General features: G+C 38.0%; 1 protein-coding gene across 2 annotated transcripts in view; it reads right to left on the bottom strand.

Annotated features, from left to right (window-relative positions):
* DCLK1 (doublecortin like kinase 1) overlaps window positions 1-23,197 on the bottom strand; it is a 244,698-nt gene that overhangs the window by 210,425 nt on the left and 11,076 nt on the right. For both annotated transcript variants that reach the window (XM_026098293.2, XM_026098292.2), the window contains exon 3: window positions 19,928-20,274. In XM_026098293.2, the coding sequence (XP_025954078.1) occupies window positions 19,928-20,274 (347 nt within the window). The remainder of the gene's footprint in view (window positions 1-19,927; window positions 20,275-23,197) is intronic.

Here is a 23,197-nt window from a genome sequence, read left to right as displayed (position 1 = left end):
TAGTACCTAATTGATTCATATAATTTTTAACTAAATCATGCCTCAAGTGACTTGTAAAGCTATTTGGGCAACTGAAATTATTGTAAGTGCATTATACAGAAAGAGAATTCAATGTTCCCCATTTAATAATCCCCACATGGTTTTTTAAAGAACATTGTAGGGCTTGAATCATGGAATACAATATCTGAAAGAGAGAGCAAGTACAAAGGATAGGCTGCTATTTATGTCATTCATTAAAGGATAGGTAACTTGCTCCTTTATTTTCCAGGGCATTCTGCCTTCTATGCGTGAGGCTTTCAGATTATAACCAATTAGAGGCAAAGAGGGGTTTGGGGCTTTCTGTGTTTATGCTATGAAACATCAAGACCATATGCATTGCTTCATTGCAAAACGTAGTTAGTTTGCTTAAACTGCAATACAACATTTGAATTCTGGTATCTAGCTTACCAGTGTTCTGAAGTCAAGCTACTGCTCAGTCTGAATTCCAGCAGGTTTACCTGTGTTGACTTCCCTATAGCTTTCCTTATGAATAACCTCCCTAAGAAACAACAAATTATTTTATTACAACAACATGGCAAATGTTTGTGCACTTCTCCATTTATACTGGAGGGAGAAATAATAAATTTAGTAATAAAGGTGATAACAGTCAGAAATAAAACTATACTTCATTCAGTAACCCACCAAGCTGAGAAGACTATGCAGAGACACTGACTAGCTTGGGAGACCGAACTCCAGTTTTCAAAGTCCAAAGCATTTTTAAGCTAAGCTAAGTCAAAAAGAACTCCTGTAAGTTAGTCTGCAGACATGCCACTTTATCTAGTACTGGATGGTACAGGGCCTAAAGTGTCCAAAACAAAGAAAGTAGTAGCAGTACTTTTTGTCCACACTTAACTCTAAGGGGCTCTATTCAGTGTCTACGAAAGCAGCATAGTTGCAGGTAATAAAGCTTTTCTCCAAAATCACAGAACCAGAGATGCTAGCAAACTTGCAATCACACAACATTCCCTTACCAGGAGAAACAATGCAGCTTTCAAAAGGCATTTTGAGTACAGGAGAAAGGGACTATTCGTGGTCTCTTTTCTTACACAGTTATGGTAGAGTACTATGTGATAGCTTTCCTGTTTCACAGGATTACCTGCATTTCTGCATGTAGAAAATTATTGTATGCTTTACACAATACTCACTTCATCTTCCCCGTGGATATTCCAAATATTAATTGACTCAAAAACCACTGATGAGTAGCACTTGTGTAACACTGTATAATAATGGCACATCATTAGAGAATAAATGACAGGAGTAGACTAGAACTGAGCTACATATTCTACACTGGGGGAGGGACGACCACACTATTTCTGCTTCTATACCAACCTCTAAAGAAGTAAGGAAGAGTCAGATTCCCTCATCCTTTCATCCACGCAGAAGCAGATCTATTAGCATGCCAATGTGCTAAATACATTTTGTGTATTATTAATAAAAAAATCCCTGTACTTTTTGAAGACCTGATTACCACTTACTGAAGTAAAAAGCAAATTAACACTCTTCTTTGTTTCCAATGAATTTCCATTCCAAATGAATTCCTTGACCACTTTGAGATCATGAATTCAGAAATTCAAAGCCATAAAGACTGATGTCTGCAAGGCAGCCTCAAAAAATTTTGCACTAATTCAAAATTATGACTCACAATATGCTTCCTCTATCTGTACTCATTTTGGAAAACTGTCGAATTGATGACAGGTGTCAGTCTGTGCTTCTCGAAAGAAAGATCAGATGGGAATCCAGATTGCAATTATACTGGAGGTCAAATAAGAAAATACTCTAGAGTTTTAAAGACCCTAAGAAGCCATTTGTCCAAAAGTGTTTCTAATAAATGCTTACTTTTAATTCCACCTTTGCTTTGATATGTAGAATGACATCTAATTCTTTCTACAGATCACAGAATCAGGGCCTTCCTACCTTAAATTGTAAAAACAAATCACTTTTTAACCGAAGAATAACACACTTTATTGTAACCACAAAATCAGAGCGGGTTAAATTGTCCCAGAAACATGCATTTCCTAGCACATTATGTATATGCAACTATTACACCTTTCAATGGAAGTCCTGTAGCTGGGTATAAAAGGAGGTTTGTGATAACTGAATTAAAGAAATCAACACCTTAATTACATTTTAAAAAAAAAGTTCCTGCTAACAGTCAATATAGAGGCCATACTTTAAAGATTATCAAGCTTTCCACTGTCTATTAGCACCAAGGATGAAATCACTCCATAGCAGCATTCCTGTCCTTTGTGCCGCAGAAGCTGTTCCTTGGCAACCAATGCAGACAACTGAGTTGCCAAGGAAACAGGAACAACTAATTTATAAAAACTCTGAAACAAAGCAACTGTAAAGGCAACATTAAATAGGGTGGGTATATTCTATATTACCTGCTACAGAATTCCCATCTTAAAAAAAAAAAAAAAAAAAAAAAAGATGACACTGAATCATAGTAAAATTGGGTTATAGAAAGCTGTTTTATTGCATCAGCAGCGAGCAGCCCCTTTCTTCTTTTTGTTCAAGTTGGCAAATATATCTGAAGATTTATACTGCACTTGAAGAGGAGCATTTCCCATTTCAGACTGTAATTTCTCTTTTAGGGAAGAGGTGGACTGAAGAAAAAGGGCATGGGATAATTGTTTAGGGATGTGCCCAGAACATTTGCAAGCTGGATAAAACAAATGTTCACATATTGAAGAGACAAACTGGGTACTGTTAGCTCATTTGACTTAAGGAATGTTTATTCAAGTTTTATTCGTTAGTAAACCAGTATTTACTAGTAGAAAAGTATTTTATCTTCTTTAGTAATTAAACCTCAGAGAGAAAGGCCAGAGACAATCATCCCTTGAATGCATTTTAAACACTGTGTGTGTGTGTGCATGTGTACGTACACACACGCACGCTGAGAGCACATGAGGAATACGTTTCTAACAGTTTCCGTGAAGTCATGGAAACTGTTTCAAAACTGCAACTGATCTTTAAAGTTCGACTTAAGCAGACTAATAGGTTCTAAATGTATTAGGAAGGGACAGAGAAAATAGTCCATATATTTTATTTTCTTGGGAGACTAGACTGAAACTGAACACCTCAGTAAGTTTAAAAGAATATGCAAGGGTAGAATTTCTGGTCTCCTCTTGAAGCTTTCTGCATGTCAAAGGAATTAGTCATACAAATGTACTCATCCCAAGCTATTCGATGTACTGGGAACACTGGTATTCTCACTGAAAGTTGGGGGTTGCTGCCAAGATTTTCAGGTGTGTAAGACAGAGTGGAGCTAAAGGAAAGCAGCTGCTCAGAAGAAATGCTGCACATCAGTAAGTTATTGTGAATTAAAAAAAAGACATATTATGTGCATCCCAAATAAACAATCTCCCTAGTTCCATTAGTTTAACGCCTTACCTGCTATGTAAACAAACAAAAAAAAATTTCTCCACAGATTCCATTAGCTTTAATGCGATGCTGAAGTAATTTCTGACTATAGGATGCTTTCAAGAAGTTTTCAGTGTATGTATGTGTATTATGCACAAACAGCTTATTTTCAGCCACAGACTCCTGACAAATGCTACTGCATACAGATTCTCTGGAGAGTTCACAAAGTATGTATGCTTAAGTTTTAACCTCTAGCTTGAAGGTTAGTGTATCAAATACTATTGTCTGCAAGGTTCTCTCTACTATGATGATCTAACAAAGTTGCAATAACATTTAGATTAGCCTTAGAGAAACCTAAGAACATAAAACAAGATGAGAAGTTGAGTTCTTTTAACTGGACACGGAACAGCACAGTATCTGTGAATGCAGATTGAAATTCACTGTACAGAAATGGAAAAAGAAGTTACCCAGCTATCTCAGAAGTATTTTTGTACTTCAAGTATTTGGCTATTCAGATGCCTTAGAAGAATTAGAGTCATCATCACCTTAGGACACAGCCAAAAAAAGGTGGGTATCGTTCCTTTTTGTCTCCTTAACGACTGTGTGCCGGGCTGTAGGAAGTTTTTTATTAACATGTGGCTGTTGGGTCATTTCACTGAAACACATGGTTGTGCATTTTCCAATTTTCAGAAAGACATGTGGAGATACACTCTGCACCAGGCACTCCTAGTTCTCTTCTGCTGAGGACACTGTCAGTTCACAAGTCTTCCTGAACTTCCCATGATCTCAGGAAGTATAAGGCAGTCAATAAAATACTACCAATGTATCTGACAGAATTATACTTCTATGTATGGTATGTTCAAAATTGAGTGATAAGTCCTGAATTCATGTAAGTAATGAGGAATGCTTACCGCATAGGTATCCAGCCACAAGAGAAAAGATTACAACTCCAATTTGTTATCAAACTATTACCTTATTGCAAGAGGGTACCTGGAATGATTCATGTTAAACCAAGAACATTCAGTTTACTGCTTACTTGAACAGCTCCTTGATTCCTAATCCTGAAACATCAATTGGATTAAGAATCCTCTGTCATTCTGAAACATAAGCAATAGCAAACATTTCCCAGGAATATCTACTTCCACATTTTTATATGGAAGCAACATATTTCAACAGATCAAAAGACCTGCAGCATCATTAAAATAATGACTCTATTGGTGACATTTTTTTCCACAGCTCGAAAAGATTTTAACAAATAATTTGAAGCAAGTGGCAGATTGTTTGCATCTATAATGTAATGGAGCGAGGTCAGGGAAGAATTACCCTGAACCTTCTAATGACACTTTCCTCTCCAAAGACAGCTGTATATGCTATCACATACATGAAAACTATGACAGCTGGCTTTATAAGGAAATAATTAAGGGCTGGTCCAAAAGGGTTCTGCTCAGTACTAGTTCCTAAAAGAATCGAATCTCACAAAACTGAGGAAAGTCTGAGCTACACTAAAAAGTGGGGAGGGGGAACCCACCTAATAAAATAAACTAACTGGGATAGCAGAATGCCAAGTTCATACTCACAAACGGCAGTGACTGGAAATAAAAAATAATAACAAAAAAAGCAGAACAATTTAAATACTTATCTCTCCTTGAGGGAAGCACTGTGATGGTTAAAAGTGCAGGTGTATACACACGTATGCACACAAAGCAATTCTAACCTGCCAATTCCAGATGGGCAAATTACTGAATAGAAGAGATTTATGCAGGTGACCGAAGGAATGAAACCTGAATTATGTATAGTCATTAAAAAGTCCCTTTCAAAAATATACTGATCATATTCCTGTTCAGGAAATTACATTATATTTACTGGGGGAAGGGGAGCAAAAACTCCCAAACCAACCCCTCCTTCATCCTTGCCCCCAAATCACTTACTGTGAGATTCAACCAGGAAAAGTACAGCATGCCCAGCTGTTTTGCAGTGTTAAGTATGCTCAGAAGCAGCTGGTGGTCTTGATTCCTCCATATGACAAATCAGATGCAGGAGAATGAAATAAAAAGTTTGAAGAGAATCTTCAGAGGGTTGGAAATTTTATGAATGAGCGCACTACCACCACCACAAAAAAAAAAGGCTAATTTAGTTTGTTACTCTATCATAGCCCCAGTCACAATACTTTAAACCTGTTAGCATTAGCCAGTTGACTCAGAATGCTATTATTCACAGCACTTAATCTTTTCTGAGAAAGGAAGTTTGAGAACATGAAGCCTAGAGCATGATTAAAAAAAAAAAAAAAAAATACCAACCCTAGTTATGCCTTACGGCTTCAGTCACAAAACAAAATAAAGTTAGTTTTATCAGGCTATTAAGTCCTTTGTCTGATAAAATTTTTATTTAAAAAGTCATTAGCTTCAACTAAGGCTTTGCCAAATTAACTCTTGAAATATGCCTACAGTCCAAGTTCATTCAGGCTTGCTGGAGTAAGATTTACAACTTCAACCTCACCAAGCTACTAACAATTTCACAACTTGGATGAACACGACAGGCAGATTCTGAGGGCGTATCTTACCATACAGCCAAACTCACCCAGACATTTACCAGGCAAGATACGCCCTCAGAACCTGCAAGATATGCCAACATCACGACTTGCGTGGATGGCAAAAGACTCTCTAAATTACTTCTTACACTGGAATTATTTCCTTCATTTGAAAATGGAGGGGTATCTACTGTTCCAAGGTGTCTGGTATTCTCTCTTTCTTCTTTGGGACGCATTACTTGGAACTTGCCATGAGAAACCCGCTTCTCCCTCTGCAGCGCCCACCAGTACCCGCTCTACTCCCAGGGCTCCCATGAGAGTTCCATGGCACTGTGAACCAGGCATTCTTCCTGACCCACACGTAACACAAGGAGGCTCCAGGGAGTGATCTTCAGGTGCCTCTTCAGTAGCTCTGTGCTGCTTTCCCAGCCCCACCATTCTGCTCCACTAGCACATCCACGACCAATCTATATTGCCCCCTCCCCTTCCATCCATATCTATCCCTTCACAGGGGTCAGATTATCCAGTCTCATGCTGATCTTTATGTCTGCTGTTAAATAATCAATAATAAATAATGTTACCCTTCTCTAAGTCTCTGTTTCAAAGTGATTGACACCAGCTTAATTAAGTACTAATTAAAAAGGGAAACATGCACCTTGCTAAAGACAAAATGCCTCACCTTATTTCATGTAAGCCTTCAATTTAACTGTTATCTGGCACTTTCTGCCTAACCTTGCTTAGGACTGAGGGCAGAAGTAGTGCCTTTCTTTCTAATGAAGCACACAAACCTATTGCACCTCAGGAAACTGTTTCAGAGCTCCAGTTTTCAGTTTTACAAGCTGAAAATGACTTGGGCACTTTTTCTAATCTGCTCGAAAGAGTTTTTTGTACCAAATTCAAGGAGACATTTTCAGGTAGTAATCTCAAATAACACAGATAAAACTTTAGCAAAGTTGGTACAGGTTTTCAGCAGGCCTTGTTGCCAAAGAACAGGAACCATCTACTACATTTAAGAAATTACGATGATAATCTCTCAGACTATTCATTGATTTGGGACACAAAACCACACACACTCTAGCTAGGTTCTTTTGGGGGCATACTCTGAAGCAGTGAGGCTGCCTCTTGGTGATGTTAAGTGGTGACAGGCTGCCAAACAAACAAAAAAAACAAAACAAAAATAAAACCCCAAAAAACAAAACAAAAACACTAACTCTGATGACTGTACAAAGTCATACCATACTGCTTCCTGCATGGTACAGCATGACATTCAGTTGTTCCTCTCCTCTTCCCTCTGTAACATTTATGACAGCAGTTGCTAGTGTACGCTGGGAAAGACGACTAGCATTCACTTGGATTCAGTGCAACAGAAACCAGAGCTTGGTTCTCTTTTCTAGGACAGTCTTCCTCCACCTGCAGATGGAAGGCTTCATTTTGACAGGGATGCTGCATTTAAAGGGCAGTCTTCTTAAAGTGTCGTTGAAGACTTTCCTGAGAAAGGAAAGCCTCATTTCCTTCACTTTCCTTCCCCCCTCCCCTGAAAAAACAAGCACCAAAGTATAAAATACAACAGGACCCTATAGTTATAGGGCATATATATATATATATATATATATGAATGAGATATTATTCTCCTATAATGACTTGAATACATCTTTAGCTACTTGCTCCTTTGCTGTTAAGTTTAATATTCAGTAATTTTTTAAATGAACATTCAGCTTCAGCATAATATTTCTTGCTCAGAACTTAATGAACCTGTCTGATTAAAAAATTCAACTGAATAGTCTTCTGTCAAAAATTAAAGTTTTTGGGAGAACATACTCATTTTGACAAATATTTCAACTGGAAATGTTAAAGATTTAACTACTAGAATACTTATATATGACTATAAAAGGTTTTCTTTCCTTTTAATTCTTGTGTTACAAAAACAGAGCCCCAAGGTGACTTTACCAGACAAGTTGCTTGGTATGTCCGTAACTAAAGGTATTGAATATAAGTTTATTTGTTGCCAAATTCAAGCGAAAAAGGACAAAGCTCAAGTATCGACGTTCCTGGTTCTCAGGAAGCTAGAATAGCCTTAGGCTTCCTCTTTCATGCATTTAGATGCTATGTCTCTCTCAACCCTTGCTCACTATACTGAGAACCATCAGTTCTAAGGTTATTCTCATTGTCTTTACATATTTGTAAGCAAGATGCATAAATTTCAGTTTGTCTATGCCTGATGAAAAAAGCAGATGTCACCAACTGCTTTCACAAAGATCCTAATTAACTGCACAACCACTAGAAACTTCTTCCTTACATCCCATTCTCCTACATGTGTTTTTCCACCATTTCATAGTGATGAAGTGTTCAATACTTCCTTTGTTAAAAAGCTTTATATATCATGCTTACTGCACTCTCATCTGGTTTCTGTTTCTCCATTTCTGATGAGCCATTTGATTATTCTTTCCAACATTAACTGCTTGATATTTGTCTTATTAGATTCCATACTGATTGCAGTCTGTGTTCCCAATTCATCACAATCAAACTCTATTTAAACAGATTCTCCAGAGTATTTGCAATGTTCCTCAATCTGCCCCAGAACAGATGTGTTCTGGTTTAGAAACTGAAATGTCTAAATAAACGTATTTTTCCCCCTAAACCCTATAAGCTTTTTTCTTTTTCAGGAGAACATTGAATGCACGAGAACAGAGAAGATATTTTTAAGTAGCAAGAATAAAAGTATATTAGCATTTCAGATGGCAAGAAGAACTACTCAGACACCAGCAAACAGTCTGCCTTTGTGTATTCCAGGAGCATTCACCCCAAATCCAACAGCTTGCGTGGAAACTTTACCACAACCATCATACTCCCATGGGGCACCCACTCTGTTTATGCTCACATAGCTACAATAAGAAGCTCACAGAAAAACCATCAGTTCATGCTGATGAAATAAAACTCCACAACAGGCTGCTGGATACAGTACTGTATCAGAATCAGCCATGTCAGAATCAGCCATGTCATCAACCAGGTCACCTATTCATCTACAGACCTTTTCATGAGTTTCTGTATTTTTAACCTTTTTATTCCCTCAGAGAAGACTTAAAAAACAAAAAACAAAAAAACACACAGAATTATGACCAGCATACATGAGTTTATTCTCATGCAAAAACTATTCTTCCACAGAGTTTGTCATCACCAATGTCTAGTATGCCAGGGCTATTTCCCACAACCCATGCGCATTACCCTCTGTCTCCTTCTCAAAGTTATTTCCTCTCCAAAGAGCATGTAAGTGTTCCACTTAAACATTCTATATACTGCGTTACCTTTAACTCAGATTTTGTCTGGACATAAGATGCAAACACGAATTTCATATATGGAGAACCAGCAGAAGAAGGTTAAGCAGATCTTTAGGTTGGTTATAAAAACGTATGATCTACAAACAGAACAAAAGAGCTGCATTACAAAATCCAGATGCCATGACCAGGAAGCCATCTCACACACAGAACAAACCCCACAGAAAGTGACATTTGTGAGAATCTGCCAGATTTAAATCAACAGGAATTGCAACTAAAACGCACACAGAAAAGATAATATTGAAATACATAAGTGTGGAAATGAGTAATTAAACTCAGAGAAAGTGGAGGAGTCCTCTAGAAAGCCATGAGAAGCAGACAGACGATTAGGAGGTAGATAAGAAACCAAGAAAGGCAACATGAGACAGCAGGATATTTCAGCGGCAACTAGAATAAAGAAGGCGTCAAAGGTTTAACTTTTTGATGCACTCTGTACAGCAGCAGCTATAGTTTGCAATTCAAATTAATGCAAAACATGCGCATAACCTGGCTGCAAGGGAAAGTAGGTGAAGGTATTTTCAACCACATTCTTCTATTTAAAAAGCCAGCATGTGCATTTCAGGCGATAAATGCTTTCCTTCATTTTTAATCAAAGGCATTCTACACTGGCTATTATACAAGATGCCCCCAATCTTCCCCTACTGTCTGGCAGCTTTGAGAAAATCATTGCTTAAACCAAGCCAAAAAGATAATTAAAACCAGTTCAAACTGAGATTTCAGCCTCCATTCACTTGATGAGTAGATGTCTCTTACAGTTTTAAGATATTAAAGCTCAGAGGAATTTTACATAAAAGAAGTTTTTAAGATCCAACATTTAACAGAAAATCAAATCCACCAGAACAACTGATTCAGAAGGGGCAATCAGCCTTAACTACTTAACATGAGTGTTATTTTCAGTAACTTTCAGCTCTGACTCCAAAGCCCTGTATTGCTTTCCTGGTTCCACTAGAAGCATACTACGGTCTTCTATCATACTTTCTAAAGTTAAATTTACTTATCTCTGATAATTTCACACTCGTCTGTGCTCATTTCTATCTATCTCTAAAGTACTATCCTGCATCCAAGTCCTTGAAGACTTCTTTGTTATTCTGTGACTTCAAGAGCTCAATCCTGTCGAAGAAGCTTGAGTCCTTCCTCAGCAACCCAGTCTCATTCAGCTAAAACACCTCCTTGCAGAAGATGTTCTGACCTGCTTTAATAGTTTATGGGGGAAAAGTAATGGAAAGTACTTCACGAAAATTTAAGTCAGTGTGATACACACCTTGCAGTCCTTGTCACATACTATTAGCCAGTGACATGAGGAAAACAGTCTCCAAGGAGATGGCTCAATTTATTTATAAACTTAAGCCCTTTTTAGAGCTCTACTGTCTGCATTCGGTACAATGGAAATATTCTAACCTACTAGTAATTGTATTAGTTCTTAAATCTGATTGAGTCTGGGCATTCTGCCCCCATGAACTGGCACACAATAGTGGGGACTTAGATTCAGAAGAGATTAAGTCAATACTTCCTACAAGATTGAACAAAGGGGTTTCAAGCTTAAAGGTGTGTGTGGGGAGAACATATGCCAAGCATCAGTATAGAACACTGCTGACTTATTAAGTACTTAATATTATAGTCCTTAAACATCCTCTGATCAATCCTGCTTCTACTGAAATTCACAGCAGAAGTCCTCAGGCACACACAGTAAGGAAACAAAATTGTACCTCAAACTCATATTCACAGCAGATTTCATTTAAGAAATAATCTTTCGAGAGCTGGAGACCTGAATTCATCTTGTTTAACTTGACAAGCACCAAAGAAGCGAGTGTCACCGCCCTAGACTCACTCACTACAGAAAAAGAGCCATGAAAGGTGATTCCAGATCAAATAGACAAGAATACCCCCAGAGATTTTCTTGTGCTTTTTTTTCAATGACCATAAGAGACAGCATGACTTCAGAAGCTGGAAAGTATTGAAGAGAACTTAAAATGCTTCATAGTTGACTACATTTTGAGAAAAGAAACTGACTTCATAAAAGCTTAAATATCAAAACAAGGCACAAAGCTGGGCAGTCTGCCACTGCCTCTCCCTCCACCATCAATAATTTTTGAACCATTTGGCCAGTATCAATTACATTTGCTGGTGCTTTAAAGATCTCCATTCCTACAAACGGAAAAAGAGACAGAGAGAGAAAAACAAAGAGATTAGGTTTCACAGAAAAATCAAGCTAGTCATAGAATATTTATGTAGTTTGTCCTCTTAAACCATTCACGAAGCTCTCATTCATGGAAGAATCTTCTACACAACAGCTTTGCAAAAAGGTATTGAAATGAAGAGTAGGTAGAAAGAAGGAAATAATCAAGGACACATTTGTACTAAGTCTCAGGTGCCTGTCCAAACTTGATTTTGATCAAAAAAAAGTTCTCAGCCTTAAGTTTAGTAATTCAACCTTGTCAAGGAGATTGAAAAGATTTTTCAACTGTTTGTGCAAAAATGTTAGATCCAAGAAGCCATAGGATAAAATTATAAAATATCTTAGATTACCAATCAATTATGTAAATTGTCATAAGGAAAAAAAATCAGTACTGCATGCAGGTTAAGAGCTGTAGAATTCATTTTCTTAGGAAAGACAAACGTGCTAGAGAAAATCTTGAGGAACACATTTTTCCTTTGATGATTCTTAAAATTCTGTTAAATGACTGAAATTTCTTAAACCTCTTGTAGTAAATAAATTTTAGAAGGAACAGAAATAACCTAATGAATCCAAGATACATTACCAGTTTTTACTGCCTTACTACATCATACCACTTCAGAGGAAAAAAAAAAAAAAAAACTTATTTGTTCCAGTAAAAAAAAAGTTACTAACAATCACGGCTTCAGAGATTAAGAAGATTCATTTCAGTGAACACAACAGCCTGAAAATACACACTGCAAAGTCTTCAAACTATTGAGTCTAGCTCCTTCAGTCAAAGACATGAAACAGTATCCTAATGGGATTGGGGAGAGGAACAGACAAAGTTTAGAAAGACTACTACTTTAGAGCATAACAAAAGAGATTCTAGCTATTGACAGAGAATGTCTCTGCTCCTAGTGTGTTACTTGTCTTTTCAATGACGATCAATAAGCTTACTCCTTTCTCCAGCAGAGCAGCACAGCTATACAGTGCCATCAGAGAAATTTGCAAGTGCTTTTAAAAAAAGTCTTGGGGGGTGGGGTGTCAAAAACAAAAACAACCAACCCTCCAAGACCCCCCAAAATAACAAAAAAGTCCTAGAGTTCGGAATTGTTTCCTTTTGGTTTACTGCTCCTCCCACTAGTCAGCAATACGCAAATCAGAACTTAATTTTATGAGAAACTCATTTTCAGCTATATTGTGTGTTTAAAAAATATAGTAAGCTCAGATACGAAGCAAAAGGACACTTATTCCAGTAATACTTAAAACTCTGAATTACCAGACAACCTTCTTTCTGCTGAGGCACCGTCTGTCACACTCATGGAATATGAAATTCAATCTTTGAGGAGTCAGAAATGACTCATCCTTAGACAATGGCTACTGACTATACATGAACTCTCCAGTGAGCAGCTGGATATCCTTACAGGACAGTAACATCAACTTCTGTGATATTTAAGGCACACTGAAGCAGATGTGCAAGCTTTCAGTCTTACTCAATAACAGTTTGGCTTTCATGCTATACAGAAGAGAATGTAAAGGTCAAAGAAGACAGAATTTTCTCCTCTTAATTTTCAAAGTAAATCTACAGTTCATAAGGGATGCCAATTAGCAACCCTGGAAACTCCTATTGTGAGAGGGCTTTTAGAGATGGAGCAACACAGTTGTTGGTCTCAGTTTAATAGGAACCAAAACTAGAAAAATGAGTGCACACACTGTTTTCAATTAGGAATGAGCTTCTGTTCACTCCTTTACAGAAGGCTTTCTTATTTGGTTAACAATTAAAATTGTTAGTCAATGTCATAACGTGATATCAGCCCAGCCTACCCACAGTCACAAGGGCTCAAGGACCCATCATTGCTCTCCTCTCACACCAGGACAATTTCAACTGCCAGCAAACTGGCTAAAACCCTAGCATGTCTTTTACTGATTTTGAACCAGACTTTGCTTCTTCTCTTGTTAAGTACACAGTACAATCCATTTTGCAAAGGAAGTCCACTTTTCACAGTAGGAATCAGATGGATCTTTCAAGACCCTCAGAGTCTATCACCACCAGCTGAGATGGATGATTTCTAGTCACCGATTTTTGTTTTGTTTTGCTTTTCAGTCTGTTTTATCAAGAAGCATCATTGGGCCTTTTCCCCAATATTGATAGCCCTCAAACTTAGGAGAAACCTCTCATCTTTGTCTCTCCCCCAAATCAGTTCCAAAAAGCCAAAGCCAAGAATGACGCATCTTCCAGAGGAAAAGAAAAAAAATGGTTGATCAAATATACCAGAGGCAGGATGGAGGGGAAAGAGAGCTGCCTTGCAAGTTGGAGAGATGCTCTGAATTGCTCTTAGGAAGTGTCTCTCACAGCTATGTGATATGTTAGTCTATCCCTGTCCCTCCTTTAGGGCCCTAAACTTTGTGTCTAAAACCAGGCTGCATAAGTATTTTCTGAAGTGTACGATCCTCTTGTGTTCAGATTGTGAGACTTGCAGAGGAACAGCTTGTATAGTATAAGCACACTAGGTTTCCAGTCCCACCATGAACAGCCCAGGATAGCACAACATTAAAATATCACTTCAGAAACAGAAGCACAAACTTCCCCAGCTATTGCTTTCCTGTTAAAATATTTGAGTGATCTGCAGAAGCCATCTTACTTAATATTTGCTTCCAATTAGTTAGCGCAGCTACCTCTCACAGAGAATTCAGAACTGTTCTCTGAACACCACCACCCCTGAGCCTGTGGCTAGCAAGGAGCTGTACTGCCTTCAGCATAGGAGAGAAATTAAAAGTTACTGCACCCAAGAGAAATCATACACAAGATACAACAGCACTTACTGTCCACATTTTTCAAACTAGGAATAATTTTAAATTGTATGCATCGAGTGAATTGTGACTAAAATTGAAGAGCAAATCAAAAGAACAAGCACAACTAGTTACCCTGAAAATCAAATGTCTGTTCTATATTAAGAATGGTACCAATTACGAATGCTGATGTGAATCAAAATTTTGGAGCACACAAAGAGAGTCACTTACTGCACATTTTGTTTAACATTCATCTTGTCTGGATTGTTGTGGGGCATAAACTACACAAATGCTAAGTAGAAAATGTCTTTTCACAATTAATACCTACCTTGCTTTATGTAGGCTTTTCCATATCAAGGACAATCCAGGTCTAGAGAGACACATTTGAGATCTCTAGTCCATCCTAAAAAGGGTAAATTTGTCCAAGAATTTACTTTAGAACACAGGCATTATTACCAAATATTTTTCACTTTTTAAGAAATGAAATGAAAAAAACAAACATAACAAAAAAAGACATGCTCAGTTTAGGTGCAGATGCAAACAGTTGCTTTCTTCTTCTTGACAGAATACCTTCTTAAAGCAGCAGTATTAATATCTTAGTTTTTAATCAGGAGTTAGGTACTTCACAGAACGGGGCCTCCAGGAAATGGAATTTGATTCATAAGATACCCTTATAGTGGGCTTCCAGTAAAAAACAAACACATATTATACTCACTGGAGAAGCTTCATATTCCCTAGCACTGTGATGCGCCCTTCCCCTGCAGTCACTACTTTTTGTGTAGTTATTTCAGTGGCTTAATACAAAGTAATTGAGGGATTTCCACCAACTCCACCCTACACCTCATGTTCACATGCACAAGGACACATTTCTAAAAAGAATGTCCCTAAGTAACAGTCACTGTATTTCATATATGTAAAGCTAATTTTATTTGAAATAACACACAGAGAAGGAAAAAGTCACATGGTAACTTTTATTCTGGTATCTCTGCCACTGACTGCTAATCTACCTTGAGCTGAATACATGGCATAATGAATATATTGAAAAGTAATTTGCATGACTGCATCTACTTAAACTAAACAAACCACCTGTTCAAATAAGGAGATCCCATTACAATGCAGATGTTTGGGGGGGTCTTAAAAGGTGATAAAGCACTTCTGTCAAAATTCTAGTCTTTGTCTAAACAAGCAAGTTGTAAATGCTTTGTATAAATATACACATCACAACACGCCTAAAAATAGCACTAATTTCACATGGCTGTAACGTGTCCTTCATTCACATTCTCCCATTTCAGTGTTCGGTGTTGTTCTAGAAGTACCTCAGTATATAAACCAGAGCTCACGACACAGCGACCTGGCTCTAACTCCAAGGGCAGCTTGTATCCTTGATGCTTGCATTGCATGCCCACACACCACCTTCATTAAACCTCATTTTAATGCATAAACTAAAAATGACATCTGCTAAGAGAACCAAACTGAACTTGCTGCAGCTACAGTAAAGCATAATAGCTCAGCTTCTTGTCTGCAGAAGTACCTGAGAATGTTGACACCTAAGTGTCAACACTAAACATGTCTTTTCATCCACTTAAATAGCCTTTTAATCTAAAAATGAGCAATACTGTTACAAAAGACATTTAAAAAAAGACACTAAGAGAACACCTTCATGATGTGAATTCCTACAGGCGGCCATTAAAACATACCCATTCTATTTTTGCTTTCCTTACACAGCAAAGGTGGCAAGGAGAACACTTCAAAACCTCCCCCTGAGTAGGTTTTAATTTTAGTAATATTACAGATTAAGAGAAAAAGATTTTTCAAACTGCCTAAAGGGTTTTGGAACAGGATATCAGGGCCTGAGCTCAGAAGTCTGTTTGAGAATCCCTTAATATCTCCACAATTATCAGTATCTTACAAAGAACTGATTCTATCTCTTCCTCTAAAACACAAACAGCATCACTTTATTGTGCCAGTAAAAAAATAAATACATCCATTAAAACTATTCTAGACACCATATGAATCCTATCCTGCTTTAAGGAACCATTAGCATTTGAACTGAGGGGATATACCAAAGTAAGGCCCCAAGCTGCTGTACGATCAGATTAAATAACGTTGCATCTTGGGCCCCTATTTGTGCTAATGAAAATACATCCTAAAGTTTTCTGAAACACTGAAGTCGAAATATAGATCTTGACCTGAATTATAAGGAAATGCAAATAATCCTACTATTTGTGATAAATACCTTTAACAAAACTAGATTAAATGCATAAAATCTAGAATAACACCTACCTAACATGGGGAAATATCAAGCTACAGTCCCTGAACTGCTGCTGAACCAGTGAGACAAGATTAGTCAATTTTAGTTTTTCTTTCTTCTGCTAGTCCACGACCAAAAATGGGAAGGGCTACTGCAATACATTTAACCTACCTGATCAAGCTCCTCAGAGTTCTCAGAAACACCAAAGCAGAAAGTGCACCAAGAATTACTAAATTCTCCCTCGGGGTGGAAAAAACAACTGGACGGCATGGGAGAACTGTCTTCCTAACAAGTTAGGCAATAGTATCTTTCCTCAAGTACTGATTCTCCAAGCACTGCCTCCATCACCGAGGCAAGCTCTTTAGTCATTGTCATCAGATTTTACAGGCCATACCAGTTAAATTATTTTTAATTCAGCATAATATTTAGTAGCTTTTTTGGCCATGTAAATCAAAACATTACAACTAACCAGTCTGTTGGAGAGCATTTAAACTCAATGCCTAGTGTCAATATGAGACTACTTCCACCTAACACAGCTGCCCAGCTACGACACTAACTCCTACTGCTTTCTATTGATTGGCCAGAGGCATCAAATGATAGTATGCAACAACTGTACGCATGCCCAGACTCCCTTGCCCACCCACACTATGGTATATTGGATTCCTGTTAACTTGTGTCACAACTCACAAGAGAATGCTGTACAGAAAAGCTTTTCTTCCAAGTTACATTCCCAAAGAATAATCCTAGGAGAGCTTTACTCTCTTATCCTTAGAGCAAATTACTTTTCTTGGCTCAGAGCTGTAAGATTTTATTGCTTTTTAAGTTGGTGGTGAAAGATTTAATCACAGATTTGTTAGATTTAACCACTGAACACAGGGTTTTCCAGAACCTTCCAAGTTCCAACAAGAGCCACAGTAGAAGTTCCCAACTATAAACACTACTGGAAAATTTTTGGATTTACCGTGGATTTCCTCCCAGTAATCACTCACAGCTTGAGTTTAGCAATAAAGAAATCTATCATCATGCCCCCAGCACCATATGGGAGCTCAAGCTCTTGGCAGAGGAAATGGAACAGCAATTGCGTCGCAGAACAGGAAATCAATGACTTCCCCACGTAGGGGCGAACAACAGGTTGCTCCTGCTGAGCGCATGATCAATGATTTCCTTGTCTGCCAACAAAGCTGCTTTATACATTCAGTGAACAAAGTCTCCATTACAGCCAGTTGGAGACACGCACCTTCCCCCAGACCCTGCCCTTACCAATACAGTGAGGCAGCAGGCTATGCAATTGCAACTGAGTAGACAGGGAGGAAGCGAAGAAATGTAGGGACACCTGGTCTCCTGGGACATTCTTTAGACACAAAGCTTTCAGGCTATGACGTGTTTGACAAATGCCTCAGCACACCACTGATTTAAACTTACCTCAGATCTCATGGCTTGACAAAGGATTCAACTGAACTGTGACAACATCACGGCCAGGAACACCCTAGTCATCCTCTGCCTTCCTCCCAGTGGTAGGATACTACTATTTATTTCCAGTAATTAGAGATCTGACACCAGCATCAAGATATTTTGACAGTATAAGGACAAACATTAGAGAGAATTGGGAAAATATGCGATGATCACATCATCGAGGAGTAAGCAATAAGTAAGGAGACAACAGACCATACAGATATCCTTCTAGACTGAATTTCTTCATAACTAAACCACAACAGGGTTATTTGCATAGCCCAGAGAACCTCCCAGTACAAAACAGATATACACTCTGTTTGTGAGAGAGGCTACAATGAGACTCTAAGAATTGGAATATTCACCCAAGATCTCCTGTCAAGTCCCCAGCAGAGACAACCTTTGATCTCTGCAGTTTAAAAAACCCAGCTTCTTCCTGAAGTTTACTAGTCTTACTGCTCCCTGAAGCATGAAGTAACATAAAAAGAACAGAAGTTAAAAGCTTCCCCAGACACACACTTTACCCTTGAAGGACTTCAGGCAAAATGAACTCCATGTACAGACCATCTTTGCCCCAAGACAGAGTTCCCAATGAGGCCACAGAAACAGAACCATTAAAACATGTATGCAGTTATCAAAAATTGAAGTTCAAGTCTGTAACTGGTATCAGAGGTCACTGATCATAAAATGGCAGATGGAAGGGACTTTCGGTCAATCCAGACTTGGCCCTGCTTTGAACCACTGCTCTGAATAAGCAGCTTGTCCATTAACTAGCCACGTCTCAGATCAGAGGATACTGCTGTAGCAGTTTCCAGAGCTATGCCTGCATATTATCTCCAGTAACTGCAGACGTGTTAGATGCACAGATAGATCTGGCTGATGAAGCATTTGAGTATACCAACCATATTCCATATTTTGCAGCCTACGCTGATATGGCTGCACGTCGAGCTATATCTAGGCTCAATGACTACAGATATTACGGACTTATAAGCTGCAAAACATGGTTACAATACAGTAGAAATATATCCTTAAGTCTCTAGTAGCTTCTAGATTTTCAGGGAGACTCTTTGCTCATTTCTCTGTGCACATTTTATATTTGTATCATTTCTTCAGTGTAAAAGGTTACATTTGTAAACTCTAATATCTGCCTTATTTCTCTAGAGTCATCATTGCTCTAAATCAATTCAGGTCATGCTGAAATTAGTCTCGTCCTTCACCAGGTTAACCGCTCCTCTGGTTTTGTTATAATTAATACACACTTATAGATAAATTACAACTGAAGCGAAAGACAGGAAAGAAGTAGGGTTACTCTGTAATATTTGTTCTTCTCCTTCTGTCCTCAAGTTCAACAAGAAGCCTCTGAAATTCTGCCTATGCCCCAGTCCGATCAGTCAGCAAAAAACAGACACTGCGTGAAGATGTTTCCTAGAAGAAATAAGTTACCTACAAGAGATTCCTTAATAAATGCGGGCACCGCAGAAAACCCTACCTGTTTTCCTGTGAAAGGGAAAATCCTCACTCACTGTTTCCTAAGCTTGTCACCTTCTTCATAGTCCATTCTAGCTGCAGTAAGAATCACTTTCATCATGCTGGACAGCAGTAGGCCTGAATTTAGCATTGTAGAATGTGTTCTTACTGTTTGTTCATAGAGGTTATGGAAAGGTAAGTACAATGACTCAAAACTGCTACAAGAAAGAGCTGAAACAAGTTAACAGAGTGAGCTCAGTCTTCTTTTAACGTCCTTCATTCTGGGTTTCTGGCATGCATAGCCAAAACCACATCACACTTGACTGACAGAGTCAGAGCTATTATTTGTCATAAATGGCAAGGCCATCTTTGAGGCCAAGCAATACTTCATGATACATTCTTGAACTGATCACAGATCTTAAGTACATTTTAAGCTGTGGAAGGCCTGGTTCTACATTTTATTGAAAAATATAGTTGTACTAATTTACTACTACTTCCCTTTTAAAAAATTCTTTTTTCTTCATGCTGAGAATGATATGGATGAAAACTCTTACCTGTTTTCCATCTAGTGTGTACAAGCGTTTAACCACTCCTGAATCCAGCTTGATGGCATCTGTTATATCAGTAAGAACCTGTTCAAACGAATGTGCTGTCTTCTTATTAAGCAGAATCCGGACTGCTTTGCGTGGTTTCACTCCACTCCTGATGATAGTGACTAGCTTAGGCCTAATGAAATCCTTATTCTCTTTTGCATCTGGAGTGCCTCCTTTGGCAGTGGCAAGAGACGGCACTGAACGGGAAGTAGAAGTTGTCTTAACATTGACTGACCAGTTTGGGTTTACATTCTTCGTGTACTCCAGTTTCTTGAAGGGTTCTATTGAACCACATACATAGCTTTCCCCTGCAGAAACAAAAGTGCCAGACAAGACAGTCAGACTGGGTGGGGGAAATAATAATAAAAAAAATAACTAAAAACCCAAGGAAAATACCAAATGAAATCCTACTCAATTATTAAACATTATTCTTACCATTCTTGATCTACAGTGCATAAAATACTGATCTCCTACCTTCTCAGATGCTACGGACTAAAAAAATACCTTAAGGATCACTCATCAACCATTAAAGAAAATGCTGTTACAAATTGCCTGAAAGCATCAGTTTTCTTTTCAAAAAACACCATCCGAAGTAGGGACTGCTACTGTCAACAAGCGGCATATGTAGCTAATCAGCTTTCCAGAGCCAGTGCCTTATCACAGTAGTACTCTAGCATTCATGCTTAAATGGCCCATTCCTAACAAAACAGCAAGCCCCAAACACTTCAGAGGAAACAGTATGAAACATTATCAAAAGCGATAGGTTACGAATAACTTTCTGTAAGAAGTGGATGAAAGTATCATAGTAAATTAATATTTATTTAATTTAAAGCTTTAAGTAATATAAAACAGTGAGGCTTCTTGCCTATCTTATTATTCTACTGACTCAATATGTTACATGAGGGAAGAAAGGAGAAGCAGAATAATTGCAGAGTTCCTTCCCACTAAATTTACCATAGTTTCAAGAAAAGAAAAAAAAAAAAGCTGATTATAGCTCACATTTCTGTCAGAGCACTATCTACAACAAAAAATTTTCAGAATTAACACACTCACTTTTTTCTGGGGAACTAACACAGCCAGAAAATACCAGCACATCTGCCTTCAGTGTTGAAGCTAAGGTGAAAAGTGAATTGGCATCTTAATCCAGTCCAATTGCAGGTTGCTGCAAGAGGGCTACCCATCTCTCCCATCCTTTCCCTCATGCTCATGTGAGGGACTGCACTGCCAACAGGTGAGATTGTTGATCTGATAGAACATAAATGTACTAATAAAGACAAAATGAATACTGAAAAGGCTAGCTGATCAAGCTGTCACCCTGTGGCAGACAGGGGACACACACAAAAAACCACAACACTAAATGCAGCAAGACAACACCTTTTGCCAGCCTGCAGTTAAACTGGATTACAAATAATACTAAATCCCATCATCCTGAACAATACTACAAAAATGTTTGAGATGTTTTAATTCTTCTGGGTTCAGTAGTCAGCATATGCTAACAGCATAAAGACATTTATGTTCACATTTAGCCCAAGGTATTAAAACAAAAATGGAAGAAAAACAAGACACTGTACTTCCTGAGCCAAACAGCATGCAAGAAGAAAAAAAAGAAAAAGCCACCTCACATACACAACAAGATAGACTTTGCTAATTATCCTTACCCTAAGAAAGGGATTTCAAGGTTCAATATCTAGATTTCCTTTCTGGCATTCACTTTTAAGATTTAAGGGCCCCTCACTCCAGCCCCACAAGAACACAGGGAATGCTGGCAGACATACGACATTAACACAACTAGCACTGGTGGTGTGGAGTAACCACTGGGACATACGGTCCCAGGGTGCAAGATGGGTTCAAGCCTTACACTGGCACAGTTAGCATGGTGTCTCAAAGGTAGAGATGAAATGGTAACTCCTAATACAGTGATTACCAGAAAGCCAGCAGAACAACTCCAAGAAAAGATAAAGAAGGCAGAGCAACATGTGAAAATGGACCACTGAGCAGAAAAGATAACTACAATGAGAGCATAAGATCAAGCAGGAATCATACACTTTTGTTTATTTTTTAAGCACTTTTTTAAAGCAGAACACAAAACACAAAGCAGGAGACAAGTGTAACATTCCAATGCTTGCTAGTAATCGTGTGAATTCAAGTTACTGCATACTTTGTGGAAACATCTTAAGTGTTAAGAAAGGAACTGAAGAGGGCAAGCTATACTAAATTCGTGAGAGTGTAGAAGGCAAATTCTGCCATTTATCTATATAAATACATATGGAGAGAAAGAGAAACAAGAAGGCTTAGCAGTGGTAATGATCCAAGAGTGACCAAACAAGACACAGTCTCTTCTTTTTTATCCATATCCCTAGACAGTATTTTTAGCACTTACTGTTAAATTACTACAAGGTCAGGACAACATGACCTCCCTCTCCAATACCCCATCTATAACGGTAACAAATTTAAAAAAGAAATAATAGTAATCCTTTGTAGAAAAAACAAAGATCCTAATATGAACAGAACTGCATTCAATAGAATAAATACCTGTTTTGTAAAATATTTTGCAGAAGTCAAAAAAAATCCTAGATTCATGAGATTTTAGTCTCCTCTAACTTTTAAGAAAACTTATTCTTGTGCCCATTGGAGTTGTAACATTTAAAAAAACACTGGCAACACCTCTTTCAGTGGAAAAAAATATTTGGGGATTCCACGTTACCAGAGAAATTTCCCAGTTATTTGCATAAAATAAGATTATGTCCCAAAAAAGTGATGTCATATTAGAGCTCACTTCTCAAAGGTCCATCCTGCTAAATTTTACTTTACATTTCACTACCAACCTAGTTACTCAGAAATGCATAACAAATGGTTGCCCCCATTGTACCCAGAAAATTTACACCTACTTTATTAAGGATTATTTTTTGTTCCCTTTCATGAAAGGAAAATATCCCACATGATTTTTAATACCATCTATATTTAAAGATCAGTTGGGTTCCTAGTGGATGTGTAATAGCATGTGCCAACTCCTGCTTACAAGATTAATTTTGTGTAAATGATTAAGAAACAGACCAGCACAATCAGCGAAGCGATGGGATTGTTTTAACATCCAACTGTCTTTCCCCTGCTTCATTTCCAACAGTACTGCATGCTACACCAATAAAATGTTTGTACCAAGATACATTTTTTTTTCCCCTTGAAGGGTATCAGATTTAGCTACAGAATTCCTAGGAGGTAAAAGAATATCCA

Source organism: Dromaius novaehollandiae, chromosome 1 (genome assembly GCF_036370855.1).
Source record: "Dromaius novaehollandiae isolate bDroNov1 chromosome 1, bDroNov1.hap1, whole genome shotgun sequence".
Classification (NCBI taxonomy): domain Eukaryota; kingdom Metazoa; phylum Chordata; class Aves; order Casuariiformes; family Dromaiidae; genus Dromaius; species Dromaius novaehollandiae.
This window is presented reverse-complemented; position numbering and strand designations above follow the sequence as displayed.